The sequence below is a fragment of the Pleurodeles waltl genome, chromosome 7 (assembly GCF_031143425.1).
Source record: "Pleurodeles waltl isolate 20211129_DDA chromosome 7, aPleWal1.hap1.20221129, whole genome shotgun sequence".
Classification (NCBI taxonomy): Eukaryota; Metazoa; Chordata; class Amphibia; order Caudata; family Salamandridae; genus Pleurodeles; species Pleurodeles waltl.
In genome coordinates this window covers 580,439,262-580,455,084 of record NC_090446.1, presented here as the reverse complement: position 1 = coordinate 580,455,084, position 15,823 = coordinate 580,439,262, and the positions used below count along the sequence as shown (strand labels likewise).

Below are 15,823 nucleotides of genomic sequence, written 5' to 3'. Positions count from 1 at the left end.
TACCCAGGGCCCTGTGCACGATATCTTCTTTGTCCTCAAAGAAGTGGCCTCAGATTAGGATGTCCAGGGTGTCCCCCAACATGAAGAGTCCTATGTGCTTTGTCCATTTGAACAGGTGGCAATTCAGGCTGTCCCCAGATTGCCTGGAGAAGGTGGTGGGTGAAACCGAGAATGTCCTCTCCCTCTGCCCGTCTTGGGCAGACCCCTAATTCATATGTTATTGTGGCGAATTCAATCTGATGGTCTTCTAGGGTGTGCAGTCGCCACCAGAGCATCTCCTGTTCCTTCAACTTGGTGTCTAAGGAGCATCCCATGTAGTCCACTCTGTCTCCCATGTCTGTGACTTCTTTGCACAGATCCTAAGGGCATGCTTTAAAGTCATTTTAGGGAACCAATTTCCAATTGTATCTCTTGGTGGAAGCTGCTCAGATATCCCTTCATGATGGGCGTGGAAGGAGTCACCTTTCAGGCATTGTGTGCAGATCCTCCCATTTCAATGGAGTAGCTGGTGCTGTGTGGCTCCAGAGATCCGTAACCAAACTTTTTGATTTGCCTCCCTTTCACCATGGTTCCTCCGTGTGTAAGGTGATTGGGTTGTAGATTGAGGGGATAGGGGCGTGGCGCCTCATAGTTATGCAGACTCATCTTGGAGGTGAGCCTCTGAGGAGGTGGTGGGTGCGGTATTCTGTGCATAAGTGGTTTATTTGGCTATTGAACCAATCTGTGGGTGCTGCAGGGCAAGGAGATTCAATCAGGCAAGGTCTGTGTTGTGGGCCTCAGACCATAGTTATGGTGCCTGTACTGGGAGTTGCCAAAGAACACTGTATGGGCCTGTGTTGTGGTCTGTGGTAAGACACCTGGTTACAAAGTGGTGGATGGGGGTCACCTCCACTGAGTGTGTCCTGGGGGTTCAGGCGGTCCTTTGTGGCGCAGTCTGGCTCCTGGGCTGTTGCCGTATTTGCGGGTATCTGTCCCCTACCCCCCCATCCTCTGCGTCGGTCCTGTGCAGTGGATCGGTGGGGGGCTCCACTAGTGTGGAGCATGTGCCTCAGGGGCAGGACTACCAGGTGAAGGCCCAGCTGGACCATCATTTTCAGCAGCACCGGGTAGAAGGCAGGCTGCCCAGGCCACATCCGTTGCTGCTGGTTTGCCTCAGCAACCCTTGGGGTCTCCTCTTGTTACTGCTAATGCTACCTACTTGTGGTACCAATCTTGGTCTGGGTTCGGAAATGGTATAAATTGACAAAAGTTTAAAGAATACTAGTTGTGTGTTCCCATCAGACAGCCACAGCATGCTTCCAAAGCAGGAGGCAGGCAGCGAGCTTCACTTGTAAACAGAACAGGAATGATCTTTATTTTGTGCATATTCCTGGGCAGTGTATTTTGTTTTTGGCATCCTTATAAATTCCTTTTCATAGGTGGTTTTGTCTGAACCCACACTGTTACTATGTTCCATGAAGCACCATGGTGAGGATATACAGATAGAAGCCCATGTGATCTTAGTCCTTGCCACAGGCATCCATTTCTGCCTTACCTTGTTTTATCGCCACTGGTTAAAGCAGTTATTACACCATGCCTGTGAGGGTGTTTATTTTATGCTTAATGAAGACAAGCTCTGTTGCAATGTTCATATTTCCTACAATATACTGAGGAGCTTAGAGTATCTCTAGTGTCCATGTTGGAGGCTACAGCTCCTTTCAACGTATGCGAACCTTAGCGTCCAAATGTTTTGCTTCCCAAGCGTACAAAGATTTACTACAGATCCCTGCAACTATTGAACTTTCGCGCTTCTCTATGATTTCTTCTGGGATAGTGTTGTACGGCTACTACTTTCAACATGAGCCAACTGTACTACAATTATTGTTTCACTTGAGTTTTCGCCACACTTCAAGTAGCATGGATCATGCTAGCAAGGAAAGTGGCCCCTCCCACCACCAGCTGGATAGTAAAAGGCAGCCAATACTGAGGTATAGTAGGCCCCTCACACACCCAGGCACCAGTGCCACTGTACCTGCTGCAGTAATGATAGCTACACCCCTGCGAGTGACTCACTGGTAGCCTTTTAACTATTTGAATCAGGAAGTTCCTGTGCCCTTCTTATACGATCGCCCGACTGTCACAGTACAGTTGCAAGACAGCGCTACAGGTGCCAAAGAAGTCACCTCCTTTCATGAGTGGATGCTACTAAAAGTCCTGGTAAATCTTCAATGTTGTAACAATTAATATTTCCCGGGCTGAGATCAAAGAGGAGCAGTCAAACTCTTTGAGACTACCATTCTCACAATCAAATCCCTCCACATACCCTCCAAGGGCAAGCAATCAAAAGCTTGAGTTAGAAGCTTAAAAAATAAAGTCAGGCTTGTATAGAGGAATCTACGGTCATAACTTGAAATCGAAAGTTCCTAGGACCCTGCATTAGAGCCTGAAGAACATATCATGGGAACTAATCATGTTCTGTGTATTGGAAATCTGCAACATCAAAATGCATCACGTCAAACAATGCCACAGACTGACTAAGTGGGAAAGCAGTTAGATACAAAATATACTATTCTACCACAACATTAAGTTTTAAACATCATACACAGAATATCAACTATCACAATATCAAGAAGTACGTATGAATAGCTAAGTAAAGATTTACTATTCTTAACCCACATCTACAAACACACATTTTCAAGGTACCTAGATGTGCTTGTAAATTGTAAATCTAGTCAACGTCCAGGATACAACATTGCACGATGATAGTTTGTCACTTGATATAACTCTGATGTGCTGCTCTTGGAGTAAATTGAAGCCAAAAAGCACAACAAATCCCTGGAGATGATGTGTTTGTGAGCTTAGCATAAGCTGATATCATTGAGACTACTATACTGTAACTACATGCCATGGTGTCTGGCTTTATCAAATGTCATATCTGTGCTACCTGCAGAGGGTAATAAAACGGTTGCGGAAAGTATCAAGAGTTTGTTACATGACTATCCATTCAGATATGAAATGTCTGTTTCCAAATTGCATACTAAGCACCAAAAAGCGGTTTATCTCCACAGACCTCTCACATTCCCTCTCTGCCGGACTAGTACCTCTCACAGGGAAACTCCTCTCCCCCCCCCATACCCCAAGGAACCACAGTAAGTTACAACACACACATTTTGAAATATTACTTATGTTTGCGTGGTCAAATTCAGATTTCAATGGGTCTACAATTACCAACCAACCTGCCCCAATTCACCCTACCACATTTGCCTCTCACCTCCACTTCTTGGCATCACAGTCAAGCTTACTCCTGCAAAAGAAGAAAGAGGTTAGTGGTAACCGAGGGCAATATGGCTCTGATAGGTGGCACCATCCCACTGGACCAACACAGATACTCATTGTATCAATATGCTCAAATTACAAGAAATGAACCTCACATTAACTCATTTGATTTATCAATCCTTCTGCTGACAATCTGGCATGGGTTTGGCACCCTCAGACTCATGTCAGCTACCTGGGTACTAGAAAGTCTCTATTACCGCTATCTAGGGTGGTGTGGCCACAACATTTTTCCACTTCTCAGCGACGAAGCCTAGGCCTCCCCGTCATCAGTTTGGCCGGCACTGCATTGTTTTTGACCACATCTTCAGCCTGGGTTTTCATGACTCTGTACAGAGTGTTTTTAGAGTTAGAATTCAGACGTTTACCCCTCACCCCCAAAAAATGTTTGTCCGATTTTCTTTTGAAAGGTGCTGCCAGGGCAAGACCGGACAAATCAATTTTAGACAACTGTAAAGTTACATTTTAGCTACCTTTACCAAATACTGCCAAAAGTGATGTTTTCACCAAATACTCCAAAGTGGGAAGTTCCTCTCCTTACCTCCAAAGGCATTAGGACCAAAAGAAGGAGAGAGGTACAGCTACTATCATCATAAATGCAAGAACTGTAAAACCAAAGCCTCCTACTACTCCATATTTTGGCCCAGAAAACTCGCAATAGGGAAGTAAAACAGACAGTGGCGCATATTTGCAAAGTGCATTGAAGCCAATTCTCTCAAGTGATTTTATGGACCACAATTCATCCTGACTAAGGATGAGTCCACCAATGTAAAACAGTGCTTGATCCAGTTCCAGTGTAGGGTACATTGCAAACCACTATATTCATCACTGGTTCTTGATAATATGCAGTGTATTCTGTACAATACAACTTTACCACAACTGTCAGTGTATGTTGATGTGTCTGCCTTGCCTTTATAATCTCTACTTCCACATCCACATACCCCTGTACTCATGCTCCGAGATGCCCAGAAAGTGACATTCTGGCGCCACAAAACTCTTAAAAAAATAAGTAAATACATAATATGACTTTTTATGAGTTTGAGCTGGGGTAGTAAACGGTACAGTGGAATTTGGAAAGAAAAGTCAAGAAAAGGTCACCTAGCAAGGAGCGATCACTCCTGCATTACACAGCGAGGACATCACCTACCCCTTCATCCATGCAAAGAAGATGCGGCCCAGCATGCCTGTGCCATCTGCAGAAAGAGAAAGACACGAGTCAGAGCAGCCGAACAACACAATGCTGGCGACATGTAAAGGACGCAAGCATGAGAAGCAGGTGATGAAGACTATCAGTCAAGGGGGAACGGTGATGGGCAGAGCTGCGAGCAGAAGAGTGCAGAAGGGAACAAGAAAAAAGCAATCAGTGAGAAAAGCCTAAGTGAGGAAGACAGACGAGGGGCCACAGGTTAGGGAGAACAATTGACATGAGGCAGTGCCTTTATTGGATTATGACAGTGTTTTTGATGAGGAGAAAATCATGACATGCAGAGGTTAAGTAAGTAGTTGAGAAGGGGAAAGGGGAAGTGGAACAACTTGTGAACGGATGGCAACGCGAGTTGCCTCAGTGTGTGGCAACAGTTTTCTGCATGACAGTGTCTTCTGGAATAGGGATTTGTGAAAGGCAGGATTGCTGCCTTTATGGAAACAGGGACAGGGGAAGATTAGATTGTTTTGAACATTGAAATAAAAGCACATTTCTGGGCTTAAATAGAGCACCTTTAAATATATGCAAACATGCTAGTCAAAATTGCAAGGAGTGTACAAAGAACAAGAAGCAAAAGCATCAAATAGAAAAAATAAAGTAGTATGTTTAAAATTGAGGTCTGACAAGAAGAGCAACTTGTAATGGAAAAAAACGAGAACAAAAAGGGCACCGCAGTCAATGGAGTGCCAGAGTAATATTAGAGCTTGATAGATAAGACCGATATCTGAGAGCAAGTGTGACGAGTACTTCAAGATGACAAACTGCATATAGGTAGAGAATGCTATGGAGAGGAGCGCTCCATACACCTATGAATGATCTTACTGAGGTGGTCTAAAGTAATCTCCAAGGCCAGAAGAGGTAACAGAGCTGTGAGACACACAACGTGGTGGGACAGCAATAATCCCAACATCAAGATGAAACCCTAGAGAAAAGAGTCTCAAACCAACAATCCATATATGCTAACTTGAATGAAGGCAGAAGATAATGTCCGAGCCGTGGTCCCTTCTTCAATACAAAGCATCTCCTCAAGAGGAGTAGCATCTTTCTGGGCATGAGTTTATAGGAATGTTTCTGTTTGCGGACACTCGGGCAACTGTACACTTTTATTCCACATCATCAATCAACTGAAGATTCTCTTTCTGCCTCCTTTGGGGATGGTGTTCTAGAAAGTGAATTGTTCTTGATGTTTTCATTGAAATTCAAAGACTGTGCCATTTCGTCTGTGATTTAATCTGACGTTCTGAGCAGTAGCTAATCAAAGATTGTATACTGCTCTGACGTTAACTCGTATTTTTCATACTCAGATGAGGAAGCCGGTCAAGGGAGTAATTTTCAGATTAAGTTAATAGCAGTAATTTCTACCAAAATGAGACATTCTCGTCATCATTTTTCTTGTCGTTCCTTCCTCTTGCCTGCTAAGTGATCTATTTCACCACAGAATCGCTGTTTCTCTGTACCTCATATTCTAGCCTGCTTCCAGGACTTATCAACTCCTTGTGATACAAGCAATTACAGTGATGACAATCACTTAATTTCTCCTACGATTTTATGAATTTAAAGATTTTAACCAGTGCGTTTCTTTTTCAATGCACTTCTACTTGTGGGAACTAAAAACTCCATACAGAAAGCCCAATAATCTCCACCGGAAGTATGTGATGCACCACCATGAATGAGCTGTGTGAAAAATGTTATACTAGCCTCTCAACTCTCCCAGGCAACAGAAGTCTAAGTAAAAGTCTAAATATTTCTTCCCACATGTTCAGTCTACCAAATGGGAAAATCTGAGATTTTGGGTTTCCCCAACATGTATAGGAGACCATTCATCTTTAACAATCCAAACCGGACAGCACAGATGGACTTGGGGTAACAACTTACATCCCCCGTAGACTCTAAATGAAATGGGATATTGCCACAATACTCCTACTACGAAAACACCCCTGGGATGACATCAGGCTCTACAAACTTTGTATTAGCTTACAGACAGACAGAGCTCTTTCAAAACTTTCTGCATCATCTGCAAGAACATTTGTGACACAATAAATTATGCTGCAGAAGTATAAGATCAAAACCCAAATAATTAATATTTGTACATACCAGAACCTACACCTGTGCCCTTCTCTTTGCTAAAGATAACTGGTGGCATTCACTACTTTTACACGTCAAGAAACTAGCAGAGCATCTGAATGCTATCAAAACACAATTCTTTGCTCTTCTAAAGCTATATGTGCTTGAGAAGGGCTGCTTACTTAATTAGCTAGATTACAACATCCTTCACAGTCATAGCCAGGGCCACTGAAATGATGCAATTCGGCAACTGTTTTTTTTTTTTTTGCATAATTATGGATTTGCTGCATATGTCACATAATCCAGCATCTCCTACATAATCTGCAGATTTTAACAAAAAAAGTTGTTCCTACTTCAAAGGTTACTAACAATGTTGCAGCATATGTTTGACTGAGGTGGAAGTTCCTTCACAAAAATTTAAAAGGTAATCTTTCAGTTGCTTATTGCTCTATTTGATTATTAAACTGATACTAATGAGGTGACCTCTTTGCACAGACCGGATTACCAAGTGGAAATCTGTGGAAATAATTAACTGTATAACAAATATCTGCTGCATTATGCTGCATAATTTGCTTTTTCTAGCCCCATAATTTAGTCAACACTGCCACAATGTGGTCCCCCTGACCTCATAATTCCAGGGCTCTGATCATCGGTCTTATTCCACATCTTTTCTGAACAGGCCAAAGTAAAGTGTCAAACTAGGGCATGACATCAAAGTCAGGAGTCAAGGCTAAGGAGTAGTAAATGAAATTGCTCACAGCTATTTTTAGGATCAAGCCTGTGATAGCATGCGTTAGCGCATGCGTATTGCTAGCAAGACACTGTTGTAGTTAAAAAAAAAAAAAGGCTTGGAACTCACCTGTCGCTTATCATTTGTTCAGTTGCTTGAAACTCTTATTTACAGTAGCGTCCTAATTTGTCACTAGCAGCTATATCATCATTTCTGTTCCTCTGTGTGGAGCAGGGTCCGAGCACTGATTGATTCAACTTAATCAGTGCACGTCCATTGCTCTCAAAGTAATTGCAGTAATATTATCTTCACTTAACTTCTAGCGCCCTGCAAACAAAAGGCAAGTGACTGGCAAAAACATGCCCAGCAGGACAAACAAAATTGTGTAGTTGTATTTTCTATAGTTAGGCTTCTTATTTTTATTTTTTATTTTGCCAAGTCTTCTTTTCTCACTGCACTCGTTTTGGTTTTTGGTCATGGACGCTGTTCTCAAAAGATTATTATTATCTTGTTTTGAATCTTGCAAAGCAACACTATCTTTCTTATGATTAATTTTCAAAATTATATTTGACATATAATCATACAGTGCACCCAACTCAAATCCAGTCTGCCCCATTCCAAACCAAACCACTCGCCCCAATCTACTCCAGTCCACCCCACTCCAATCCTCCCAACCCACCCCACTCTAATCCAAAACAATCTGCCCCATTTCAATCCCTCCACCCTGCCCTGCTCCAATACTCCTACCCTGCCCAGCTCCAATTCCTCCACTTTGCCCTGCTCCAATTACCCCTCTCTGCCAGCTCCAATTCGTCCAATACGCCCAACTCCAATTCGTCCAATCTGCCCCACCCCAATCCAAAACAATCCACCCTGCTCCAATCTAACCCACTCCAATCCAATCTAACCCAATCACCTGCACCAAACCAATCTAACCCACTCCAATCCAATCTAACCCAATCACCCGCTCCAAACCAATTTAACCCGCTCCAATCCAATTTAACCCGCTCCAATCCAATCTAACCAGCCCCACGCCAGCCCAGTCCAATCCTGTTCACTCCAGTCCCATCCACGCCTGTTCACTCCAGTCCAACCTGATCCGGTCCGCTCCAATCCAATCTGCCCCTCTCCAGTCCAGTCCAGTCCAATCCAACCTGCCCCACTCCAGTTCAATCCAAACAGCCCCAGTCCAATCCAACACAATCCAATCCGCTCCGCTCCAACCCAGTCCGCTACACTCCACTCCACTCCAACCCAGTCCGCTACGCTACACTCCAACCCAGTCCGCTACGCTACACTCCAACACTACTCCACTCCAACCCAGTCCGCTACACTCCACTCCAACACTACTCCACTCCAACCCAGTCCGCTACACTCCACTCCAACGCTACGCTCCGCTCCAACCCAGTCCGCTACGCTCCGCTCCAACCCAGTCCGCTACGCTCCGCTCCAACCCAGTCCGCTACGCTCCGCTCCGCTCCAACCCAGTCCGCTACTCTACGCTCCGCTCCAACCCAGTCCGCTACTCTACGCTCCGCTCCAACCCAGTCCGCTACGCTCTGCTCCAACCCAGTCCGCTCCAACCCAGTCCGCTACGCTCCGCTCCAACCCAGTCCGCTACCCTCCACTCCAACCCAGTCCGCTACGCTCCACTCCAACCCAGTCCGCTACGCTCCACTCCACTCCAACCCAGTCCGCTACGCTCCAACCCAATCCACCCCAATCCACTCCAATCCACTCCAATCCACTCTGCCCCAATCCAATAATCTCCACCCCAATCCAATCCACCCACTCCAATCCAATACACCCCACTCCACTCCACCCCAATCCACTCCACCCCAATCCACTCCACCCCAATCCACTCCACCCCAATCCAATACAATCCACTCCACCCCAATCCACTCCACCCCAATCCAATACAATCCACTCCACCCCAATCCAATACAATCCACTCCACCCCAATCCAATACACTCCACCCCAAATCCACCCCAAATCCAATCCACCTCACTCCACCCCACTCCAATCCAATCCAATCCACCCCAATTCACCCCACCCCACTCCAATCCAATCCACCCCACTCCAATCCAATCCAATCCACCCCACTCCAATCCAATCCAATCCACCCCACTCCAATCCAATCCACCCCACCCCAATCCAACCCACCCCACTCCAATCCAATTTAACCCAATCCAACCCACTGCAACACAATCCAAACCACCCACTACACCCCAATCCAACCCACCCCACTTCACTTCACTCCAGTCCAGCCCACAGCAGTCCAGTCCACCCCACCCAAGACCAATCAAATCCACCCCACTCTAATCCGGTCCAGCCCATGTCAATCTACCCCACTGCAATCCAATTCACCCCACATCACTCCAGTCCACCCAACTCCACTCCACCCCAGTCCAATCCACACCACACAAGTCTACTCTAATCCACACAATACAATCCACACCTACCCAGTTCAGGCCACTCCAGTACCTCCCACCCCAAACCAATTCACCTTAACCCACCCCATTCCAATCAAATCTGCCTTAATCCACTTCATTCCTGTCCAATTCACCCCACTCTAAACAACCTTAATCCAACCCAACCTACACAAATCCACCCCCACACCAATCCAAACTATTCCAATCAAATACACCCCACACCAATCCAATCCACCCTAATCCAATCAAATACACCCACTCCATTCCAATCCATCCACTGTAATCCAATTCAACCCACTCCAGTCCAGTCCACCCCCACTCCAGTCTAACCTACTCAAATCCAGTCTACTCAAATCCATCCCACTCCACAAAAATCCTTTCCACTCCAATCGAATCTACCCAACCCTAATTCACCCCACCATACCCCAATCCACTCCACATCAATCCAGTCCACCGCAATAGTCTACCCCGCCCTCAATCCAATTCACCCAACTCCATTCCACCCCCCTAAATCTAATCCTGTCCACTGCAGTCCAATCCACTGCAGTCCAATCCACCCCACTGCAATCCAGTATACTCAACCTCAATTCAATCCAGTCAACTCCACCCCATGCCATTCCACCCACTTTAATCCAATCCACCACAATCCACTCTACTCAAATGCAGTCCACCCTAATCCACCCCTCTCCACAAAAATCCTTTCCACTCCAATTCAGTACACTCAACCTCAATTCAATCCAGTCAACTCAACTCCACCCCATGCCATTCCACCCACTTTAATCCAATCCACCACAATCCACTCAAATGCAGTCCACCCTAATCCGCCCCTCTCCACAAAAATCCTTTCCACTCCAATCCACTTGAATCCAATTAAATCCACCCCTCTCCACAAAAATCCTTTCCACTCCAATCCACTTGAATCCAATTAAATCCACCTCTCTCCACAAAAATCCTTTCCACTCCAATCCAATTAAATCAACCCCTCTCCACAAAAATCCTTTCCACTCCAATCCAATTAAATCCATCCCTCTCCACAAAAATCCTTTCCACTCCAATCCAATTAAATCCATCCCTCTCCACAAAAATCCTTTCCACTCCAATCCAATTAAATCCACCCCTCTCCACAAAAATCCTTTCCACTCCAATCCAATTAAATCCACCCCTCGCCACAAAAATCCTTTCCACTCCAATCCAATTAAATCCACCCCTCTCCACAAAAATCTTTTCCACTCCAATCCAATTAAATCCACCCCTCTCCACAAAAATCCTTTCCACTCCAATCCAATTAAACCCACCCCTCTCCACGAAAATCCAATCCACCCCTTTCCAATCCAATCCACCCCACTCCAATCCAACCCACCCCACTCCAATCCAACCCACCCCACTCCAATCCAACCCACCCCACTCCAATCCAACCCACCCCACTCCAATCCAACCCACCCCACTCCAATCCAACCCACCCCAATCCAATCCACCCCAATCCAATCCAACCCACCCCAACCCACTCCAACCCAACCCACTCCACTCCACTCCAACCCAATCCAATCCACTCCAACCCAATCCAACCCACTCCAATCCAACCCACTCCAATCCAACCCACTCCAATCCAACCCACTCCAATCCAACCCACTCCAATCCAACCCACTCCAATCCAACCCACCCCAATCCAACCCACCCCAATCCAATCCACCCCACTCAGTCCCATCCACCCAACTCAATCCTATTCCACCCAACTCAATCCTATTCCACCCATCTCCCATTCACCCCACCCCAATCCACCCCACTCCTTCACACCCCAATTCAATCCATCCCACCCAATGCACCCTGCTCCAAACCAATATACCCCACCCTAATTCAAGCCAGTCAACCTCACTACAATCCACCCCACTTCACTTCAGTCCACACCACCCCTGTCCACCCCACACGATCCAATCCAAGCCACCCCAATACAAAACCACCCACTCCAGTCCACTCCAATCTTCCCCACTCCAGTACAGTCTAATCCACTCCAATCCAATCCACCCCACCCTAGTCCTATCACTTCAGTTCAATCGACCCACTCCAATCCAATCCAATCACCCCACTCTAATCCACCTCAAACCATTTCAATCCACTCCAAACTACCATACTCCACTCAATCCACCCCACTCTACTCCAGTCCAGTCCAGTCCACCCCACAACCACAGTCCACTCCAACCCAATCCACCCTACTCCACCTCATGCCAGTGGCCACTAAACCACTGAACTCCACTCTCCTCCACTTAACTCAGCTCAGCTCCATTCTACTCCCCCTACAACACTCTACTCCCCCCACTCCACTCTAAGACACTCCACCCCACTAACTTTTATCCATGCTGAACAGCACCCACTCCGATGTACAACATGGCAAAAACACATTGCCAAAGCCAATAGCTCTTGTACAGGTGAGACCCATTGCCTTTGCCAATGCCTGTTATTGTTGGGGAGCATCTCTAAGGCATCAAACAACCTAGACCGAATGAATCAAAGCCCTACATCAGACAGTATAGTTAATGGACCCCATCTGTCAATCAAATAACAAAGAGTTTAATAGGCTGCGGCTACTACCCGTCATTATCTGACACCAGATGGATATCACCCCTGCCCACTGGGATGTAATAATGACAGGGACTGGGGGCGCTCTATCATCTTATTCAAACACGTTTAACAGGTTCCATCACCTCTCCCTCTGACACTGGGGCCACTGCAGCTTATGTGGGATATCAATACCGTTTTCATAACTTAATGCCAAGCCAGCTGTGGCACTGACACTTAGCCACTTCTCAATGTGTTGGCAGCTACTAACCTGACTTGCCTGATGAGCCTAATCAGGCCTGAATGTATACATATCTCTACCGCATAGTCTAGAGCGGTACCTACTTCACCCAACACTTTTCCTGATCAACGAACAGCATGGGCCAAATAACACGGTGGTGACAAGTATGATTGATACTGCTTGGCCGGACCTGCCACGCTTAACCACAAGCACCTTCAAGGCTGATTTATTCTCTCAATATTACAATCATCTGGCCTCTGAATGTTATCAAAACCCACTGCCCCCGGGCTGTTTCACCCATAACCGTGGATCGGCTTTAACATACTGAAACTGCTACGCAAACTCACCTAAATGTATGAAAATACTCATTTTCATAGATCTTCCAACTGTCACGTGGACTTTAGCCATTGAGAGGAAAGTGTGAGATGGAAAAATGGAGAACATTTCAGCTGTTAATCACTAACACTGCTCCCAGACATTTAATCACCCATAGCTCCAGCCTACAAGCACCAGGGAATGCAAAGTATTGCACATCGTAGAGGTCAGTCAGTCATTATTTAACACAGTCCTCATCTACAATTTAGCAAATTGACTGTAGATGGTTCACTAATACAACATAAAAGTAGTTAATTCAAGAAAACTAGTCTATCCCAGGACCATTCTGTCACTCGCTAGTTTCCCATTCCATGAAACCTAACACATCAGGCACAAGTAACTGTGTAAGACTATACAGTGGGATTCAAATAGGCTCTACTGACCAAGCAATAAACATAATCCAAACACATTTACATAACATATCAGGGTGGCAAATATAACTGCACACATCTATCTCTTTCAAACGCTTGACACTACCACGCCTATGGGTTGTGCCACTCAGAGCAGCCATCAGAACTTTATGCATGGCAATACTTGAATGGCCATACTAAAGCAAATGACTCCATTCCAGGTTCATAACCAGCCCCAGACAATGCAGGTGTGTTGTGTATGCAGTCAGACAAGACATGCTCACAACTTGATTGCAACTATTCAGAAAAGGCTACAATGCTGCAAAACTGCACTAATTAGTGTATGCTGCTGCAATACACTGAAAAGGACCTACAGGTGAGTGGGATTAGCATTTAGATGCTACCTGAAAACAACAAAAAAGTGTTTGTTAGTGCGAGTGAGGTTGTCTCCCTCCCAGATATGGACTTGTCTTGATATCATTAAAGCTGTTGTGAGAAGGAGGAAGGCCCATTTTTAATAAAGATTCCTAGTAGGTAATCTCAGCAGTACAGGACCTAGAGCATAGACAGGGGTAGTAGGGGTGAAGAGATGCCACACATCTAGGAAGTAAAACAGTATTGGTTAACAGAAGTAAATGCAAACGGAATCTGGTGCCAGGTGGTCAAATGCCTTACTACCCAGTAGGCACAATAATTGGGTACCAAAGTACACAGAAATATCACAGGCAATGTGACCAAAGCACACAGAAATGAATAGTCCAATAACGTAGCAAGGATTTATATACCTGGAGGTGTAGTTGGAGATAACAAAAACGTGAAGATCCCGAAACTGTTGTGGAAAGTGTCTTTATTTGTAGGCACAGTTGGCCCCAGGGTTGATCATTCATCCTTGGCTGTATCTCGCATAAATTGATATTTGGAAGGCAAAAGTATCTGTCACAGTAGAATGTATGGACAGAAGACGCTATGTACTGCAATGACTAAGCTGACGATTTTTACTATGCTGCACCCTGCTCCTTACAAACCTAGAGAATTATGGAGATCTTTATGGGCCTTTATAGCCAGACAAAGTCAACCAATACCCAGTGTATTATGTATTTGTGGTCCTTACAAATGTATGCTAAAGCTGCTGCATCTTTATATTTAACTGTACAGATTGTTTTAACTGGTGATATATAGTGGGAAAAATGTGGCTGCATGATCAACACTCCAGAATGCCTTTTATGAGATTAAAAATGTGTGCGTAATGCAGATCCAGACTCTATCGTGCCTGCGTTTCAAGATTTGCTAAAACAAATCTCAGAATGATCCCAAAAATTATTTTGAATAATTTTAGAAAAGATCGAGAAAAGCAGATCAAACAGGCATATAAATTATGCACCCACTTGTAGGATTGGAAATGAACCCTTGTTTCTTGTCATTAAACCCACTCTGTCCCTGTTTGCCTGACAATAGCATGAGCTCAAAGTTTTTTTGGTCTATCATTTGAATTTGTCAAGCAGATTTTTCCCTCTGAGGACTGGATATTTCCGGTTAGCGGTTTAGAGTGTGTTTGCATAGCCAGTAAACAACAACCTACATTTGGAAAATCATTAAAATAGCATTAGACATTTAATGGGAATCAAAAGAAAAAGTTGTGTTACAGTAGCTAGAGCACAACAGCACTAGACAACCACAGTGTAAACTAATTGGTAACAGCATCTCTCTCAATAGACTTCATCTAGGACCTTCACATGGCATCAGCGAAAAAGCCAGAGCCAAGTTAATGTGGCTGTACTCCCTCACCTACACACAACACAAAAAACTCTCCACCAGCCATAAATCCAATACTGTTCAAAATATTGCACACAATGGACACAATTCACGCGTGACAAAGAAAATTACCATGGCAGTTATTTAATATGCAACTGACCCGCAGCCTCGAGGACACATGGAGACTCCACGTATTGCTAAGCAAATGCATCTGTAAACCATTTTTTTTCAATGAAACTACAAAGTACTCCTTCAATTTTGTGGTGTCCAGATCATAAATGAAGTCAAGCCCCTACGATGACGTCCTTTTAAAACTCACAATATCCTGCCAATATTGAGGCTAAAACGTGTCAGCAATATTCAGCTTGAAGAGTACAGATGAGCCGTTTCTGCTCCAGAAAAATGAAGGGAAAAGACTGATATAGTGGGAAGATATTAGTAGGAATAGACTGTGAACTATCTCACCTCCCCTCGTTATTTTGGGACTTCATGAAATGTTTTCAAGCATATACGCGAAACAACTTGTGCTGCTACTACTTTTTGTTTACTGAAGTCCGCTGGAACACTTGTTAAATGTATTTACGCTGTATGTATAGTTTTATATATGCGTAATGTATGTGATTCGTTTTGTAGATGTTTGTGTTGTGATAGCTTACTGAATAATGTTTAGTATCACACAACTATAATGTTCGGGTGCATAAGGTTTTGATCTTTTCCTCATGAGCACAATTTTCTTGTTTTGTGCGAATTACTATGGTATTGAGTTCTCTATGACGGTGCTAGATTTATAATGATGAAAATTATTGAAT

General features: G+C 44.7%; 1 protein-coding gene across 2 annotated transcripts in view; it reads right to left on the bottom strand.

Moving 5' to 3' along the window:
- RUSF1 (RUS family member 1) overlaps window positions 1-15,823 on the bottom strand; it is a 140,288-nt gene that overhangs the window by 73,034 nt on the left and 51,431 nt on the right. For both annotated transcript variants that reach the window (XM_069244398.1, XM_069244399.1), the window contains exons 5-6: window positions 4,460-4,505; window positions 3,251-3,283 (exon numbers count right to left, since the gene is read on the bottom strand). In XM_069244398.1, the coding sequence (XP_069100499.1) occupies window positions 3,251-3,283; window positions 4,460-4,505 (79 nt within the window). The remainder of the gene's footprint in view (window positions 1-3,250; window positions 3,284-4,459; window positions 4,506-15,823) is intronic.